Source organism: Hemitrygon akajei, chromosome 5 (genome assembly GCF_048418815.1).
Source record: "Hemitrygon akajei chromosome 5, sHemAka1.3, whole genome shotgun sequence".
NCBI lineage: Eukaryota > Metazoa > Chordata > Chondrichthyes > Myliobatiformes > Dasyatidae > Hemitrygon > Hemitrygon akajei.
The window spans coordinates 104,074,259-104,094,913 of NC_133128.1; the positions used below are offsets into that span (position 1 = coordinate 104,074,259).

General features: G+C 43.8%; 1 protein-coding gene across 1 annotated transcript in view; it reads left to right on the top strand.

The window, feature by feature from the left end:
* ace2 (angiotensin I converting enzyme 2) overlaps positions 1 to 20,655 on the top strand; it is a 131,103-nt gene that overhangs the window by 38,331 nt on the left and 72,117 nt on the right. The window contains exons 3-5 of the mRNA XM_073046158.1: positions 5,364 to 5,457; positions 6,997 to 7,140; positions 7,296 to 7,408. Coding sequence (XP_072902259.1) covers positions 5,364 to 5,457; positions 6,997 to 7,140; positions 7,296 to 7,408 — 351 coding nt within the window. The remainder of the gene's footprint in view (positions 1 to 5,363; positions 5,458 to 6,996; positions 7,141 to 7,295; positions 7,409 to 20,655) is intronic.

A 20,655-nucleotide genomic window follows, 5' to 3' on the forward strand; every position in this document is an offset into this window, starting at 1 on the left:
CAGAACTGGCATTTGTCCAGGGAAAGCTTCAACCCTTCTTCATTAAGCCGGCCCAACACCTTCAGCAGCCTCTCCTCATGTTCCTCCAAAGTCGATCCAAACACTATCAAATCGTCCAGGTACACCAGCACCTCTAACAGATTCATATCCCCCACAGTTCTCTCCATGAGCTTCTGGAAGGTGGCTGGGGCTCCCGATATGCCTTGGGGCATTCGTTCGAACTGAAAGAACCCCAGCGGGCAGATAAAAGCGGTCTTCTCTTTATCGCCTGGACTCATCGGGATCTGGTAATACCCACTTCTTAAATCCAGCACACTGAACCACTTCGCACCGCTCAGGCAGGCCAGCACATCCTCGACTCTTGGGACAGTATATTGATCAGGGACAGTTCGCCGATTCAACGTCCTGTAGTCAACACACATGCGCACTCGCCCACTCTTCTTCCGTGCCACCACTATTGGGGACGCATAAGGACTTCGGGACTCAGCTATGATTCCAGCCTCCTTCAACTTGCACAAGTGCTGCCGCATGTCCTCAACATCTGCCGGAGCCAGCCGCTGGGATCTCTCTCGGAACGGGGTGTCCTCCGTCACCCGGATGGTGTGGCGAGTGCTTTTGGAGCAGCCAACATCAAACTCGCCCCGAGAAAAAACAGCTTCCATCTTCAGCATCTTCTCCACTAGCCTGTGTTTCCACTCCGGCGACACAGGGGAATCCCCGAAGTTAAAGACTTCAGCGGTCAGCTCCCTTCGATGCTCCGATCCCTCCCCATTAGGGGTCCTCACTGGTGTGCTAGACATTACCGTCACCGGGAACAGATGTGCCAGTGGCATTCCCCTCTTAAAGGTGATTTCTCTTGCCGTGGTGTTCCTGACACTTATAGCTATACGCCTCGCATGTACCACCCCTGGTCTCTGCACTTCGGGCCTCACCAGCGCCCCCGCCGGAAATCGTGTCTCTCCTTCAAGATTGTCCGGGGCGTCTACTAACAGGGCTTCGCCCGTCGGCACTCCTGGGAATCTGGGGGTCCCCATCACTAGTGCTACCTCCCCGGGTCGGATCACCTTGGGCCTCACCTGCGTACACCACACCGTCCCGCGTTTACACTCCGGGTCCAGTCCTAGTGAGGCAACCCTTCTTCGAACACTACTCGAAACACTGGATGCACCGAGAGGGTCTCCAGAAAATCTTCCCCCTGCTTTCTCCTTACAAGCTCCCAGGAGCCGTCGCACAACGGGGGAATTAGTCCCCACCAGGAGGGCAGCACCACCAGTTTCCACCGGGTCAGGACACACCAACTCCAACGTCTCAATAGCTTCGGACACTCCCACATCGCCCTCCGAGAACTCCAATCTCACCGATAGGTACCCATTGTACGGGTAGTCACCCTCGCTCACACCCCAAATCTGCAGGGCGTCAAATGGGGTTACGGGCAAATGCTTTAGATATTGGTTGTAGAAAGACCGGTACAATAAGGTCACCTGCGATCCCGTATCCAGAACGGCTTTTGCGTAAACTCCCTCTATCCGTAGACCCACACTGGCACGGGGTCCTACCAGCCCATCTGGAATAGAGGGGTGGGCACCCGGTGGTCCCCTGGCTGATCTCTGGGAACGTGTTCCTCCAGAGGCTCCAGTCCGTTCCCTCACTGAGCCTCTCCTAAGTTTCCCGACACCTCCCCCTTCTTAGTCGCAGGGGGGCTTGTCCTCCACGGAACTCCTTGTCTCTCACAATCCCACCTAAAGTGTCCCTCCTCTCCACAGCTATAGCACACCCTCGGCCGCCCACAGTCCCGCCTGAAATGCCCCTCTTTCCCACAGTTAAAGCACATGCTGCCTGCCACCCCTCCTCTCCCAGGACGACTCCCACTCCCAACCCACGGCACTGGTCGCCCCTGAGAGTGGGTACCTCCCCTGTCCCTCCCCTCCAGAGGGGATTCTTCCTCCACCCAGCCACCACTTCCTGTATCGCTGAGGATTGCTCCCGCAGGCCCGCGCCCCTTTTCCGCCCCAACGCTCTCTCTTCCTCCCGCACCTCTCTAATCAGTTGCCCGAATGATGGAGGGGGGCCTTTCCTATAAGCCTGCCTAATAGTCCACGCCACCTTGTCCTCCTTCAGAGAGCCACTGAATAACTGACTCATCCTCACACTAGCCACGTCAGGCGCCTTCACTACCCCCCGGCGCCGCAGCCCCGAGAGCATCCCCTCCATCCTAAATATGTACTCAGAGAGCTTTTCCCCTCTCCATTGTTCCAGGCATTGGAACTCTGCTAAAAGCAGCCAGGGTTCCCCTGACAACCCAAATGCTCCCTCCAAAACTTCTATACATTCCTCCACTGAGGCCCCAGACTTTTCAGCTTTCCACTCCCAAACTGTTTTGGCTGCTAAACCCCTCAAACTTCCCACCAATCGCTGCCGCTTCTCTTCCTCCGAGCCTGGCCACTCCTCTAACATCAAGGACGTATGCTCGATCCAGGTCTCATAGTCCACCTCCCCATCCAGAGTAGGCTTGGCTCCGGAGAACACCCCCAGCTTCAGCCGTGGCCTCTCGGCCACTCCCACCAGCTTCCACTCTACCTGGGGAGCGGGGCCTAGTCACGACTCCCTCCTCCCTCCTCCCTTTGCTAGTGCCTGCCACCTCTCCGGGGTTTTCCTCTAGCTCTAGCTCCTCCTCCGATGTCTCCTCAGCCTCATCCTCGGAGAGAGTGTAGAGTCCCCACAGCTCCTCCTCCCCCGGTACACTGACCGTCGCCGGCAGTTCCAACGTCCTGACGTCAGCACTCGTACTAACCAACACCCAGCTAGACTCCATCTCTTTACCACACCGTCTAGCTACCAATTCTACCTGCCCCATACCCTTCACCAAACTTAACCCCCGCACTACCGTGTCTCCCAAAACTCGAAAATCCACTCCGCTCACTACGCATGCGTACTGTACCGGTACACCTTCAAATCGGCACCAGCGAACAATTTTCTCTCTCTCCATTTCCGCTCACTACCTGCGCGATTCCACAGCCCTCTGACAATCCAATCCCGGATGAGCCCCCACAAATGTAACACTTACCCAACAGGCTGGTATATGTCTAGGGGAAAAAGAGATCCAGCCACACACCAACCCACCTCCCGTACACGCAGGTGCTGTGAGAATCGCGTTTATGCCTCGCGCCCGCCAACAGTATCAAACCCACAACAAATACCGTTATGAAATACACTTTAAAGAGTTTACTAAAATTAAAAGAGTATTAGGCAATACAATATATATATATATATACAAGAAAAAAACAAAAGGCGCCAACTTATCAAAGTTCAATCAGTTTAGTGCATATGCTCTCTTATAGCTAGGAGGATGCTTTTGTTTAAATGGAAAGATGTTTTTCCTCCTGCTCATGCTCAATGGTTATGCGATGTTATGTCATGTTTAGATTTAGAGAAGATTCATTGTTCAACTTCTGAATCTTGTCAAGACTTTCAAACATAGAGGGGACTTTTCTGAATTATTTTCAAAACCAATTCGTTGTTTAAACTCAGTTGTTGGCTATTACTAATTTTTATTATATAAGAAGGTATTTTACCTTCTTTGCTCCTTAATGAACAGCTTCAGTCTTGGTAGGGATTAGATTCTTTTTTTTTGTAATAAATTAGTATAGTTCAATATAACTATTGATTAACTTATATGAATACAGGGTAATGATATTGTTATTAAGAACAGATGTAATGTAATTGGTAATTTAAAAAAATCTTTTTTGACCTTTTATATACACTTTCTTGTACACTGTATTCTTCTATGGAGAAACTAATAAAAATATTGGAAAAAGAAAGAAAAAATATGTATTTCTTATTGTAATTTACAGTTTGTATTATGTATTATAATATGTATTATGTATTATTGTATAGCTGCTGCGAAACAACAAATTTCACGATATTTGTCAATGATATTAAACTTGATTCTGATTCTGTTTCCGAACTATTATTATATTAGAAACCTATGAATTATGAATTTAGTAGCCTTTATGAATGCATTACAAGGATGGCACAGTGGCGCAACTAATAATTGATAATCTATTTATTATTTATCACATGTACCAAGATACATGGTAAAGCTTTGTATGCCACCCAGACAGATCATTCCAAATAAAATGCAGAATGAAGTGTCACAGTTACAGAGATAGTGCAGCACAGGTAGAGAAATAAAGAGTAAGGTCAATGGAGAGATTAAGAGTTCATTGTGACCATACAAGAAGTCTGTTTAAGACTATGATAACAGTAGAGACAGTAGGAGCTGCTGCTTCACAACTCCAGTGACATGGGTCCAAGCCTAACACCCCCTTGCTGTCTGTGTGGAGTTTGCATGCTGTTCATGTGACCTTGCAGGTTTCTTCTGGATGCTCCCATTTTCTCGAACATTCTGACTGGCCAGTAAATTGTCCCAAGTGTGTGATGGAATCTGGAGTATTGTTAGGAATGGGGAAGATTACAAATTACACAAATAGGTATTTAATGGGCTGTTGGATCAATGAGTTTCAGTGCCTGATTCTGTGCTGTTTAATTCTATGACAAAAATTTTCAACATAATACTTCAGGGATTTTTTGTACTGAAATGTTTCTTCCCATTCACCTTTCAGTGGTTATCATTGTTTGCCAGCACTGAACTAGCCCCTCACATCTTCCACTAGGTGTGGGAGGTGCTGATGAGAACGTGGAAGAGTGGAGGAGTGTGTGTGCTGTTGATTTTGATGCCATTGTCCAGCAGTAGCTAAGTTAACAGGAGGGAAACGGGACAGGGAACAACTCTTGACATTGGCAGGTGGTTGAACCTTGTGACTTGGGTTTGCTGAGTGTTCTGTGACTGTAGGATTTGAAAGGCTAGGTGGGAAGGGGTGTTTTGGGAGTGGGAGAAGCCGAGGTTTTCCTGGAGTAGCAGGTTTCATCTCTAATGTTTCCCAGCATGGAGATTTGCAGATAAAGGACTCAGCAAACAAACAGCTTGCTAGTGTTATTGACAGTAACAATCATGAGAGTGCAAACGTGGGTGTTCACTCTACTCTAGTAGCAAGCAACTCATTGCATGTGATGTCATCACAGCGCTTTGATCACATGACTTATAAAAATTGTTTTGGAAGATGTGTAGACTTCCCTCTGTTACTCCCAGGCAAATGGCTGACTGCCTTCCTTGCACTCAGTGTTTGTTTCTGACTTTTTTTTTTCTGGATCTTACAATTCTCAGCCTTATAACTTGCTTTACTGATGTCCACAGCTCCTGAATAATCAGAATAGATGTTCATTGTCTCAGTGTCATGGCTGTATTGAGACAGTAAAATGCAGATGTTCAAAGCAAAGCACCTTATTAATATTTCTTATTACAGCTGAATAATATTCTGAATAATATGAGCACAATCTACAGCACTGGAACCGTCTGCTATCCAGATCAGCATTCCAACTGCTTGGAACTAGATCCAGGTAATGAAAGCCACTCATGTCTTAACTTCTTCTAATATAGCCCTTCCCATAGATGTACAGTGCACACACACACATACACACTCATAAACTCAACACTCACACTCACAATCACACACTTAACACTCACACACCCAACACACACACACTCAACAAACTCAACACACACAATGCACTCAACACAAACTCACACGCTCACGCACACACAACACAGTCAACACACTCAACACACTCACACACTTAACACTCCCACACTCAATCTCACACTCACACACTCAACACTATCACACTCACACACTCAATTCTCACACACTCAACACTCACACTCACTCAGACACTCAACACGCACACTGAACACTCACACATACTCAACACTGACACTCATACACTCAACACACACACTCACACTCAACACTCCCACACTCACCATTCCCACACTTAACACTCCCACACTCACACTTACACACTGAACACTCCCACACTACAGTCACACTCAACACTCACATGGTTACAGTTTTTTTATTAATATATATTGCAATGTAACAATGTAGGAATGATGGTGTTAAATGCTGAGCTGTAGTCAATAAACAGCATCCTGATGTAAGTATTAGTGTTGTCCAGGTGATCTAAAGCCGATGAAGAGCCAATGAGATTGTATTTGTTGTAGACCTATTGTGGTGATAGGCAAATCGCAGTGGGTACAGATCCTTGCTTAGGCAGGAGCTGATGCTAGCCATGAGCAACCTCTTAAAGGCATATGGACGAAAGAAAAGTGGTGAGCTATGTGGGTGAGGAGGGTTGGGTTGATCTTGGAGTATGTTAAAGGGTTGGCACAACATTGCGGGCTGAAGGGCTTTTACTGTTCTGTGTTCTTTCTCTCTGTCCCTCCTTCTCCTTCCTTCTCTCTCTCTCCCTCTCTCTTCCCCTCCTATCTTGCTCTCTTAAAAGTTTATTAACAATATAACATGATATAATGACTTGATAAACTGGTTTGTATTTTCTTTAAAAATTCACATTGGGCTTGATTATCTGATAGATTATAACTAGAACACAGGACCAGATGAATGAAGTTAAAAGTTGGAATAAAAACATTTAAAGCATGAACAATTGTCAACAAAGGCTTTTGCATTCACAATTTCAACCTTAAACACATACTGGTAACATGGTGTCATAGTTGTATGATTCAGATTTAAACATTCCTCCCACCACTGTTCACTATTGCCCCTAATCCTCCTGCCACCAGCTTTGGTCTGACTGGATAAAGTGCTTAGTGAGGCATTGAAATCACATCCTTCTGATTCAAAAGGATAGCTCGTGATCCAGTTGGAAGCAGACAGCCATTGTGCTCAGTTCAAAGCGCCAAAATCTTCTAGGATCCTCCACATTACTGACTGATAATTCAGCAGTATAGGTGCACAGGTCTGTCAGAGTCAAGGCAGCCAAAGGGGGCCTTCTCAGGGACAAAATAATGCCTTTGGTTGTATTGTGAAGGCTCCTTCATGAGCCTGTTGGACACTTGCTAATACTCTTGCTTCTGTTCAGAGTTGACCAATCTAATGGCCCAAAGCAGAAACTATAACGAGAGGCTGTGGGCCTGGGAAGGCTGGCGAGTTAATGTGGGGAAGAAACTCAGACCACTGTATGAGCAATACGTCATTCTGAAGAACAAGGCTGCCAAGATGAATGGTAAGCAAGTAAACAACGACATGTGAGATGATGAGCAGTCATGTAAGAATGTGTCCAATGATCTAACTGGTTATTCTGTGTAGAATGTGTCCAATGGTCTAACTGGTTATTCAATGCAGGATGTGTCCAATGATCTAACTAGTTACTCTGTGCAGGATATGAAGACTATGGTGACTACTGGAGGCATAACTATGAAACCACTGGCACGGGAAAGTTTGCATACAACTCTAACGAACTGCTGACAGACGTGGAACGGCTGCTCAAAGAGGTTCAGCTTATTTCCATCACTGATCTTGTGTTCTGTCTATACATGGTGCATTGGGATTGTTTATTATGTTTGTTGCTTGTGTCTGTCCAGCCACTAAACTCTCAGGGCATTTCCTGAAACAATTAGCTGAACACATGGGAGAAGCAGCAGGAGATTGCATCCTGGGGTAATTGGTAGGTGGTTCATAATTGTTACGTCCAGCAAGATACAATGAAAAGGTCATTCCATACGCAAATACTTTGGGGTAGCTTTAGTATCTTCTGCCCAGTGGGAGCGTGAATGAAAAGAGAATGACCTGGTGGGAAGAGTCTTTGATTACGGTGACTGTTTTCTTGAGACAGCAGGAAGTGTAAACAGAGTAAATGGAGAGAAGGGTTTCCCCTAAGTGTTTCACCTTTCACCCTTAAACTATAACCTCTAGTTCTAGTACTCCTAATTGAAAAATTAAAATTATTGCTACTGTTTCTCATAAAAATTATTCCATTAGCTTTATGAAAGATGTATCACTGCTGATAACCCAAGTCCATATATATAAAATGTAAGCTGAGTTTATTTCCATAAGTGCATCTATGCACAGGTGCAATAAAAAACTTACTTGCAGCAGCATCACAGACACAGAACATCATAGAAAAAGTTCAGCAAGAAAAAACACAAATACAACAAAGAAAACAGTCCGGTTTAGTGGAAAGTGAACAAAATAGCCATAGTCTTGTAGAGATTAGGGTTGCGACAGTTGGTTCAAGAACAATAGTTGAAGGGAAGCAGCTGTTTTCAAGCCTGGTGCTGTGGGACTTTTGGCATCTGTACCATTTACCCAATGGTAGCTGAGAGAAGATGGCATGGCCCAGGCAGGGTGTTGGTGGGGGGGGGGGGGGGGAATCACTGATGATGGATGCAGTGCCCCCTGTAGATACTACCAATGGTGTGCCCATGATGAATTGGGCAGAGTTCACTACTCTCTGTAGCTTCTTACATTCCTGTGCATTTGAACTGTTACACTAGACTATGATGCAACCAGTCAGGATACTTTCAATAGTAAATCTCCAGAAACCTGTAGATCTAAGTACATTGGTACATCTATAGCCTCCAAAGAAAATAAGCACACTGAAGCACCCTTCCTTGTGATTACGGTACATCTGTGCTGGGCCCAGGATACATCATCCAATAACTCTGACACCCGGGAATTTAAAGCTGCTGATTTCCTCCACTGCCAATCCCTCATTTTAGACTGGTACATATTCACCATCCTTCCCTTGGTGAAGTCTACAACCAGCCCTTTAGTTTTATTGACACAGCAGGAGATTGTTGCTTTGTTACCACTTAACCACCTGAATCATCTAAATCCAGGTGAAGGGTCTCGACCTGAGATGCCTACAGTCTACTTCCCTCATAGATGCTGCTTGATCTGCTGAGTTTCTTCAGCGTTTTGGGTGTTACTATATATAATCAAAATCTCCTTTTACTTCTTATACACTTATATAAGTTTCTGTGATGAAGGCAATGACGTGCCGTTCATTAGGTGCTTCCACTCACCCAAAGAACATTTTCAGTGAATGGTTGATCCAGGATTGTACACCTCTGCTGCACAAGTTATATTTTGCCTGTGTGTGATATCCTGATGCATTTTAAAGAAAATTTAATTCTTCTATTTATCAGTTCCATTGCACAAAACCTGGAGAACTGGGCATCTGTGTCTGATATTTTAAAAAAGGCCCATAATAACAGAGTACCACACCTTTCCTTAATTCCAGGAGAAGTATAATATTGGCCACTAATAATTACTGACATTAAAAGTAAGACATGAAGGCCTTCTGGTTGAGGATAGCATTTTTCCCAGCACCACGTCATGTCATAGCCTGTGATATGCATTGAACTCAGTGTTTTTCTTTATGGGTTAGCTAAGTCCAGCTCTGCAAACCCAGGAAGCAAGACCATCGTGAACTTTGATTTCCGTGTTTCCCAGTATCTCTGCAGGGTTCTGAAATTTCTATCTATCTCCAAAGACCAATATATCTTCTTTCATGGTCTTTACTCCATAGAGTCCTTCCAGAACAGCATCCAGCTTAGGCAGAAATTCCTCTACTGCTGTTTGATTCCAAGTAGAACTTCTTCAATGGTATCTGCTAAATGGTGCATTGAAACAGGAGAAAGTAAACGGTGGGCCATGAACAACTTGACATCAGGAGTAGAGAGATGGCTGGAACTTATGAGTGGGATAGTGGTAATAGGGCACTCAGAAAATAACAATACGATTGTGCAGCGAATGCATTGGTTTATGAAAGGGAAAGCATACTACACTTTTGTTTGTTCTTTGGAATTGTAACCAGCAAAGTAGATAGTGATGAACCAGTTAATGTGGAATTGGACTTTCAAAAGTCCCTGGTTAGGCTCCACACATGGAAATCCTTGAGTAACATTACAGGTTTGAGAATTGTTTAACAGAACACAAGCAGGCAAATATCCAGATCATTTTCTGGCTGGGAGTCTGTGCATACCATGGTGTCAGTTCCAGGTATTTGCAATCTGTATCAAAGATTTATTCAAAGGGATCACTTATAATACATTGCAAGTTATTGATGATACACAAGTCTAGGAATGTGATTGTTAGAAGGATGCAGAGAGGGACATATGAATCTACTGACAGAACATAGAACACTACACCGTAAAAGAGAGGTGAGAGTGGATCTCAGACCTCTGGAAAATGATGCTGGAGAGGTAAAAAGGGGGGACAAGAAAATAGTGGATGAACTGGTTAAATATTTTGCATCACTCTTTACTGTGGAAGACACTAGCAGTATGGTGGAAGTTCCAGATGTCAGGGGCATGAAATGTGTGAATTTACCATAACTAGAGAGAAGCATAACTGTGGAGGGATTAGTAATGATCTTTCAAGAATCGCTAGATTCAGGAGTGGTTCTGGAAGACTGGAAAATTGCAAATGTCACGCCACTCTTCAAGAAAGAAGAGAGGCAGAAGAAAGGACAGTACAGGCCAGTTAGTCTGACCTCAGTGGTTGGGAAAATGCTGGAGCCAATTATTAAGGATGAGGTCTCAGGGTACTTGGAGTCAGCATCGTTTCCTCAAGGGAAAATCTTGCCTAACAAATCTGTTGGAATTCTTTAAAGAAATAACGAACAGGATCGACAAAGGGGAATTGGTTGACAAGGTGCCACACACGAGGCTACTTAACAAGCTACAAACCCATGGTATTACAGGAAAGATTCTAGCATGGATAAAGCAATAACTGATGGTAGGAGGTGAAGAATGAGAATAATGGGAGCCTTTTCTGGCTGGCTGCCAGTGACTAATGATGTTCCACAAGGATCTGTGTTGGGACTGATTCTTTTCACATTATAAGTCAATGATTTAGATGATGGAATTGATGGCTTTGTTGCAAGGTTTGCAGACAATATGAAGATAGGTGGAGGGGCAGATAGTTTTGAGGAAGTAGAGAGGCTACACAAGGACTTAGAGAGATGACGAGAATGGGTAAAGAAGTGGCAGATGGAATGGCAGTGTCTGGAAGTCTATGGTCATGCACTTTGGTAGAAGAAATGAAAGGGTTGACTATTTCCTAAATGGTGTGAAAATACAAAAAACTGAGGGGCAAAGGGACTTGGGAGTCCTTGTGCAGGATTCCTTAAAGGTTAGTTTTCAGGTTGAGCCTGTGGTGAGGAAGGCAAATGCAATGTTAGCATTCATTTCAAGAGGGCTAGAGTATAAAAGCAAGTATGTAATGTTAAGGTTTTATAGAGGTCTGGTGAGGCCTCACTTGGAGTATTGTGAGCAGTTTTGCACCCCTTATCTTAGAAAGGGTGTGCTGAAACTGGAGAGGGTTCAAAGGAGGTTCACAGAATTTATTTCTGGATTGAGTGGCTTGTCATATGAAGAGCATTTGACGGCTTTGGACCTGTAGTCACTGGAATTCAGAAGAATGAGGCGTTGACCTTATTGAAACCTATCGAACGGTGAAACTCTTTGATAGACTGGATGCGGAGAGAATATTTCACATGGTGTAAGAGTCTAAGACCAGAGAACACAGCCTCAGAATAGAGGGGCATCCTTTTAGAATGGAGCAGAGGAGGAATTTACTTAGCCAGAGAGTGGTGAATCTGTGGAATTATTTGCCACAGGCAGCTGTGGAGGCTACGTCTTAATGTATATGTGAGGTAGTGGTTAATAGAGTCTTGATTGGTCAGGACATGAAGGGATATGGGGAGAAGGCAGGAGATTGGGGCTGAGAGGAAAATTGGATCAGCCATGATGAAATGGTGTAGCAGACATGATGGGCCTTATGGCCTAATTTTGCTCCTATTTCTTATGGTTTTATGGTATAATGTACTGGTAACTTCCTCAAAAAAGTTATAAGATTGGTTAGATGCAACCTACCATGCACGAAGCCATGCTGACTATTCCTGATCAGCCTCTGTCAATCCAAATACTCACATATTTGTTCACTGAAAATAGCTTCCAATAACATTTCCACTACTAATGTCATGCTCACTGGTCTATAATTTCCTCATTTAGTTTTAGAGCCTTTTTTAAACAGCAGAACAACATTAGCTCCCCTCCAATCCTCCAGTATCTCACCTGTCACTAAGGATGTTTTAAATATCTCGGCTAGGGCCCCCGAAATTTCTGCACTTGCCTCCCACAAGGTCTGAAAGAACACCTTGTCAGGCCCTGAGGATTTATCTACTCTAATTTGCCTCAAAACAGTAAACACCTCATTCTTTGTCATCTGTATAGGGTCCATTACCTTGCCTCTGCTTTGCTTGACTCGGTGTCTGTTGCCCGAGTAAATATAGATGCAAAATATCCATTTAAGATTTCCCCCATCTCTTATGGCTCGATGCATGGATTACCATTCTGACCTTCCAGAGGACCAGTTTTGTCCATTGCAGTATTTTTGCTCTTAACATATCAGTAGATAACTTGGGATTCTCCTTTGTCTTGTTTGCTGGGGCAATTTTGTGTTTTCTTTTAGCCTCCTGATTTCTTTATTAAGTGTTCTCTTGCATTTCTTACACTCTGTAAGTACCTCATTTGTTCCTACCTGCCTACACCTGCTATACACTTTTTTTTCCTTACCAGGGTCTCAATATCTCTTGAAGCACAAGGTTCCTTATACTTGTTATCTTTACCTTCTATTCTGATAAGCACATACAAGCTTTGTACTCTCAACATTTCACTTTTGAAGGCCTTCCATTTACCAAGTACACCTTTACCAAAAAATAGCCTGTCCAAATCCAGCCTTGCCAGATCCTTTCCGATACCATCAAAATTGACCTTTCTCCAATTAAGAATCTCACCCAATTTTGATTAAAACTTCTTTTTACCATTGTAATACCCTGGGAAAAGTTTCACTGACAACATGATAGTCTTTCTGCAGAAGCAGTGCATGGGTTATGGTTATGGTTTGGAATGTATGCTGGTGGGAGATGAAGAGGGAAGACACTGGAGAGATCTGGCCATAGGATTCGACCCAATGGGAGACTGTGATTTGATGGAGCAAAGTGCCGCAAGGGACTGAGGATCTGTGAATATTACTTTCAGAAGTGTTGAGCTCCAACTTGTGCACATTTGACTGTTTAATGATAATGGGCCCTTTTGGTTTTTTCTTTCTTTTTAACCCTTTGGTTAAGTTAAGATTCATAAATATAATTCCCTTAATCGTACACAATGTGCTGTATGTAGTTTCTTGGTGCTGAGTTGTAACAGGGTAGCAAATTACTCAGCATCCACACAAACTGGGGTTTGGGGTGAGAGATCCACCTCAATCTTACGGGTTTTGTGGGACCAGAGTGTGTATTCCCTAGACCTATGCATCCAAGGAAACCAGCAGGGTTTCATTTGTGGGGGCTCATCTGGGATCAGTTTCTTTGGATACTGTGTGATTGCCTTGAGCATTGCTCCAGTGCGTTGTGTGCTAAACTATTAGATAGATAGATAGATAGATAGATAGATACTTTATTCATCCCCATGGGGAAATTCAACTTTTTTCCAATGTCCCATACACTTGTTGTAGCAAAACTAATTACATACAATATTTAACTCAGTAAAAAATATGATATACATCTAAATCACTATCTCAAAAAGCATTAATAATAGCTTTTAAAAAGTTCTTAAGTCCTGGCAGTAGAATTGTAAAGCCTAATGGCATTGGGGAGTATTGACCTCTTCATCCTGTCTGAGGAGAATTGCATCGATAGTAACCTGTCACTGAAACTGCTTCTCTGTCTCTGGATGTTGCTATGTAGAGGATGTTCAGAGTTATCCATAATTGACCGTAGCCTACTCAGCGCCCTTCGCTCAGCTACCGATGTTAAACTCTCCAGTACTTTGCCCACGACAGAGCCCGCCTTCCTTACCAGCTTATTAAGACGTGAGGTGTCCCTCTTCTTAATGCTTCCTCCCCAACACGCCACCACAAAGAAGAGGGCGCTCTTCACAACTGACCTATAGAACATCTTCAGCATCTCACTACAGACATTGAATGATGCCAACCTTCTTAGGAAGTACAGTCGACTCTGTGCCTTCCTGCACAAGGCATCTGTGTTGGCAGTCCAGTCTAGCTTCTCGTCTAACTGTACTCCCAGATACTTGTAGGTCTTAACCTGCTCCACACATTCTCCATTAATGATCACTGGCTCCATATGAGGCCTAGATCTCCTAAAGTCCACCACCATCTCCTTGGTCTTGGTGATATTGAGACGCAGGTAGTTTGAGTTGCACCAAATCACAAAGTCCTGTATCAGTTTCCTATACTCCTCCTCCTGTCCATTCCTGACACACCCCACTATGGCCGTGTCATCAGCGAACTTCTGCACATGGCAGGACTCCGAGTTATATTGGAAGTCTGATGTGTACAGGGTGAACAGGACCGGAGAGATTATGGTTCCCTGCGGCGCCCCTATGCTGCTGACCACCGTGTCAGACCTACAGTCTCCCAACCGCACATACTGAGGTCTATCTGTCAAGTAGTCCACTATCCAATCCACCATGTGAGAGTCTACTCCCATCTCCGTTAGTTTGTGCCTTAAGATCTTGGGCTGGATGGTGTTAAAGGCACTAGAGAAGTCAAGGAATGTAATCCTCACAGCACAACTGACCCCCTCTAGGTGAGAGAGTGATTTGTGCAGCAAATACATGATAGCATCCTCCACTCCCACCTTCTCCTTATACGCAAACTGAAGAGGATCCTGGGCGTGCCTGGTTTGTGGCCTCAGATTCTGTATTATCAGCCGCTCCATGGTCTTCATCACGTGCGACGTCAAGGCAACAGGTCTGAAGTCATTCAACTCCTTTGGTTGTGGTTTCTTCGGTACCGGGACAATACAGGATGTTTTCCACTGTCTGGGTACTCTTCTCTGCTCCAGGCTCATGTTGAAGATGCGCTGTAGTGGTTCTCCCAGCTCAGTCGCACAGGCCCTCAGTAATCGTGGGGAAACTCCATCCGGTCCAGCCGCCTTGCTAGTACAGATCTTCCTCAGTTGACCTTCCACCTGTGCAGCCGTAATCCTGGGCGTGGGCAAGGTCTCCTGTGAGTGGCTATTATCCAGTAAAGTGATTACAATACATGGTTATGGATGCTGCAGGGACTGAGCGGTGGTGTGAATCCATGGTGTTACTGGTAATGAATGTCTGCGTATTGAGTGGGGTAGACATTCCGATGAATTATTGATTAGGACTCTGAGTACCATTAAAGCATCAGGAACAGTTATAATCATGGAGCGGAGGTTTGACAAAATGGCAGGCAAAGACTTTGTTTTAGTTCAGACTAGCACTGACGTAATGACAGTGAATATGCCTGGTACCAATGGGGCCCCGGGAGAGAGGAGGCTGTGAGCTGTCCGTACTTTCTGGGAGGGGAGTGTAGGTGAGCATACTGAATTGGAACCAGAGTCCTCCGTAGCTGGGGGCGGAGACTTTAAAGACAGGTTGCTCTCATTTCTTCTGACCAAGGGTAAGGGGTGGTCTGTTGTGGAAGGTCTAATGAGTCCTCCAACAAGGGGTGAGCATTCTGAGTTGGAAGCGGCCCTTACCACCCTGGCGAATAAATGACAAAATGCCCAGGTTCAAAGTCCCAGTTATTGTAGGCTCAACATGTTCTTGGAAATAATGCCCACCCCTGTATGAGACTTGGGCAGAGCAGACCTCTCAGATGTTGGATGAGTGGCAGTGCTCTGATGACAGTGATTGGTAGAGAGTTTGAGGGGGCTGTCTGCTGGCGTAGTGAGATCCTTAAAGACACAGAACCCCTTTGCTACTTTTGTGGGCTACATACAAGCACTAGAAAATGTTTTTGGCATGACAGGAAGCCCAATGGAGCTTCTGACAGAGTTTCAAAACATGTTTCAGGAGAAGGGGGAGAAACTTTTTGCCTATGTTTTCTGGCTAGAGTGGCAGCTGAGTTGCTTGCAGAGTGGGGGGGGGGCATTCAAACGGCTGGGGTGAATTGGTTAAGAGTGGACCAAGTGGCGAAAGGCACCCAGTCACATGGCATAACTGCTTCCGGTCTCTGAATGTCTCGTAAGACGAGCCCCCCTCCCTTGTTTATCAAGCTGATCAGAGAAGTAAGAGAGGAGGAGAATGCAAGAGGCCTCTGTTCACAGGGTGCAGCCCTCGGTAATAGCCCCCTTGGCTGAAGTGACCACTGATAATCCACTCATGGAGTGGTAAAGGAGCTCATGGCAGAGTTCAGGACTGAGGTCCTGTTGTTATTGGTGGGTGCGGCCACCCTGCACTATAAAGCCAACAGGGAGTCAGACCCCTTGAAGGGATGGACTACACAGAGGGCTGCAACCAGATCCCACGAGAAGGGAAGTGGCCAGTATTATGTGTTATAACATGTCAGGTGAGACTGCGAAGGTTGGGAAAACCCTCAGAGAGTGAGCTCCCGGGTACCTAAACAGAGAGACCCAGTGAGGGAATGGCCTGGCGTCTTGGGGAGAACACATTCCCAGCAATATAACAAAGAACATTCTAAAGCAAAAAAAAACCCCTCTTCCTGAAGGTTTAGTGGGACCAAGCTCCAGTGTATCGCTACAAATTGAGGGTATTTATACTAGACCCATACTTGACACTGGCTCTCAGGTTACTCTGCTGTACCGTTCATTTTAAACCAGTATTTGACATATTTGCCATTGACACCACGCAGTGCTCTAGAGATCTTGGGTCTTAGTATGGATGACTATCCATACGATGGTTACTTGTCTTTGAAGCTGTTTTCTTTCTTTACTAACCCTTTAGTTAAGATTCATAAACATAATTCCTTGGATTATATGCAGTGTGTTCTCTAAATTTGCAAATTACACAGCCCCCACACAAACCAGTGTTTGGGGTGGGAGAGCTGGCTCAATCTCACGGGTTTAGCGGGGCCAGAGTGTGTCTTCCCTAGACTTATGTAGCTAAGGAAATCAGTAGGGTTTACTATCATTAAATAAAGAAATGTATTGTGTGCTGTAAATCAATATTCTTTATAATTTTCATGTAATGGCCAGAAAGGGAAATGGTTTCACTGGGGATGTGGTCTGGAAGATTCAAAGTCTTTCTGAAAATCCAAGTGAACAACATCCACTGACTCTCCTTTATCTATCCTACCTGTTACTTCCTCAAAGAATTCCAACAGACTTGTCAGACAAGATTTCCCCTTAAGGTAACTGTGCTGACTTTGAGCTAATTTACCTCCAATAATGTGCCTCCAATTACCCCCAAACTCCAACCTGAATAACACTGGACAGAAATTATTTTCAAAAGTGTTGCTTCATCAAATATCATTTATGGTTATGAGAGACCACTTGAAGCTGAACACAAATATAATTTCAGACAACCTGCATGATATAGAAATTTAGAGAAACAAGAAATTAACTTTTATTGTATATAATGGGTTTAATTGCAAAATGGTGTTGATGCTTTACAATAGTTCAACTAAGCTAAAAATGTTTTGTTGGTCATTTTCATTTGTGTTCAGCTTAAGTGCCAAACAGTAATCAGCCAGTCACAAATAAGCAAAAATCTGCAGATGCTGGAAATCAAAGTAATACACACAAAATGCTGGGAGAACTCAGTAGGCCAGGTAGCATCTATGGAAAATAGTAAACAGTCAACATTTTGAGCTGAGACTTTTCCCAAAACGTTGACTGTTTACTCTTCTGTAGATACTGTCTCCAGAATTTTGTGTGTGTTATAATAATCAGCTAGTATTGATGGATTCAAGTTGCCCTGATACCATTTCTCCATGACCACAATGTCCTGGTGAAACCTTTCACCATGCTCGTCACTGACAGTGCCAAGATTTTCAGGGAAGAAGTCTAAATGGGAATGCAGAAAATGAATCTTTAGTGACATGTTGTACTTCATGGTTTTGTATGCTTGAAGCATTTTGTCAACCAGCTGCACATGGCCAGTCTAGTTGCCAAGACAATTTTTAACAACATCCTTGAATTCCTTCCATGTGATTTTCTTTGGTCCCACTAGAAGTTCTTGTCATTGATGACCTATTTGATTTGTGGACCAACAAAAATGTCTTCTTTAATCTGGTATCAGTTATTCTGGGAAACATCTGTCTCAGATTTTGAAATCCTTCACAGAATTTTTTTGTGCCTGGTGACAGAAGATTCCATCCTTGTAGTATTGAACCCAGGAATTCTACTTTTGCCTTTGACAAACCCAAGTCTCTGACCAGGTCATTTAACTCAGATTGAAGCTCACTCAACATAAAGAGTCAAAATCTGTATTAGTATCAGTGTCGTTTTCCATTCTTGGCTCATGCATCATGGCATCTTCATCTGTCTCCTCTAGACTCCATGCATCTGGAGGCTTGGATACAGCAAGATTATTGTCATGTGGCACAGATCTCAGAGAGATTGGGGTATTCAATGATTTCTTGTCTTCAGCAGAGAAACCAGACACACCAGTTAGACAGAAGTAGCCATCTATCACTTGATCCTTCTGCTCGTGCTATGTCATTGGGACAGCAAAAGGCATCAACTTCCAAGTACTTCTAAGCCAAGGTCTAAAATCAATGTACATGTTGTGCAACAAATGTGAGGAGCACAGGCTTTGTCTTAGTCACCAATTTTACACCCAAAGTAGAGCTCAAAGGTTTTCTTAATAAGAGGAGTCAGGTTCCATCTTTGAGATTTAAGCGTATACTCACCACAAATATAACAGAAAGTATCGTGGCTGTTGCAACATTGGTGAGACACTTTGCTATCCACAAATACTCCTGAAAATACAATTACTTTATTATAATGAGTACACATGATATTCTGTGCGCGTAGAGCAGGTGCATCAATATAATCACAAATTGATATATGTGTAAGCACAATGTATACAACAGTGCATGCACGCTGATTTTACAGCCTTTCTAAAGCTTGTCCTGCCATGAAGCATCTGCCCTGCTTAAGCATGTCCGCACATGTCTGGACAAGATAGAAAACTTCTCAGCTTATTTTGAAGGCAACATTTTAATTGACATAAATTACGAATTGAAATAATAAATATAGGTGATTTCAAAACAATGGTGCACGATAGGGAAATTTTGTGGTGATGTTCATGATCAGCAGTCCAAAATGCATAAGATACACACACAAGTATTCAGAAAGCAAAGTTTTTGTGGTCAAATATAATGGATTCCAACATCTTACCAACCACCAAAATCAGGCTCACTGGCCTATCATTTCCTATTTTTTGCCTCCCTCCTTTCTTAACAGGGGAGTGACAATTACAACAGACATGTGTTCTAAGTTCATCACCCTTGTTCCTGATACTTCTTTCATTAAAACAGGCACACTTCAACCCATCCTACTGACTGCAATTTTGCTTTATTAACTGCCTTTTCTGCCTCACAGTCTTGTACACCAACGGCCCCTTTCACTCCAGTTCCTACCCCCCACCAAATTAGTTTAAACCCTCCCCAAAAGCTCTCGTGAATCTGCCTGCAAGGATATTGGTCGCCCTTGAGTTCAGGTTTAACCAGTCGCTTGTGCATACCTCCCCTAGAAGAGGTCCCAATAATTCACAACTCTAAAGCCCTGCCCTCTGCACCAATTCTTCATCCATTTTGAAGGGGTAACAATATGGTAGATGGAACATAGTGTAGAAGACTGTGAGGTCAGTAATTGTGATGGTAAATATAGAAGACAGTGAGAGTTGAATAGTGACAGTTGAAAGATATTGGTATCTGGAAGGAACTGAGTGTCCTTCTACAAAAATCAATGGAAAGGATAATGTAAAGGCAGAAAATACGCTGATTTTTGTTGCAAGTGGAGCTGAGTACATCTTCTCCCAGTTACATGGAGCTTACTCCTGGATTCCACAAACGTGTAACTTGTAAAACTGCCATTATCTGTGAGCATTCATAGCATGCTTCAGCTATTGATGACTCTCCCTACTCCTGATTCCTTGTAATGGACATGTGAAGGCCAACTCTTTAACCTCTGGATAGGTTAACATCTGCTGATAATGTGTGGAATGCATTCTTGAGGGTTTTGTGATAAGATGCACTTCACTTTCGTTTTGTGATCAATGATACACAGTAACATACTCATTTAGCTCTTTTATCTACTGTGGCCAACTCAGTGCACCTTGTAAACTCACTGTCCAGTAGCAAGTTACTTGCAGCTCAAGCATCCTTATGTATTCCAGTGGACACTCTCTTTTTGAACCTCACCGCTCAGTATACACTCAAGTCTTATTTCAGTGGGGTGGGTTCACACCAAGGGTTTGCTATTCCACTTCAGAGGTTCAATCTATGTTTCATTCAGTGTATTTCCTTCTAAAATAGAGGAAAACAGGTAGTCATTTAAACAAGGGAAATCTATTGGAAGAAGACAGTATTCTCTTTCATGGCCTTCCACAGAGACAGGCAGACTCTGCAACTTCCACACTGAACAATGCTTTAATAGCTTGTTACATGGTACTAAAGTTTTATAATACACATGTCCAGCCTCACAGCATCCTGAACAACATCTCGTCACCACTCTTACTCCAACACCAGGGGTTGTGGTTACACTGTTCACCATCTATTAAAAACACACACCATTCAACAGGGTTTCTTCAATAACACTTGACAATAGGTCTCTGTATGTTTCATTCAAAGGCATACACCATTCTGATGTGTAAATCATGGAATTCCCTCATTAACAATACTGTGAATGTGGTTTCACTAACTAGACCACAGAGTTATTACCATATAACCATATAACAATTACAGCACAGAAACAGGCCATCTCGGCCCTTCT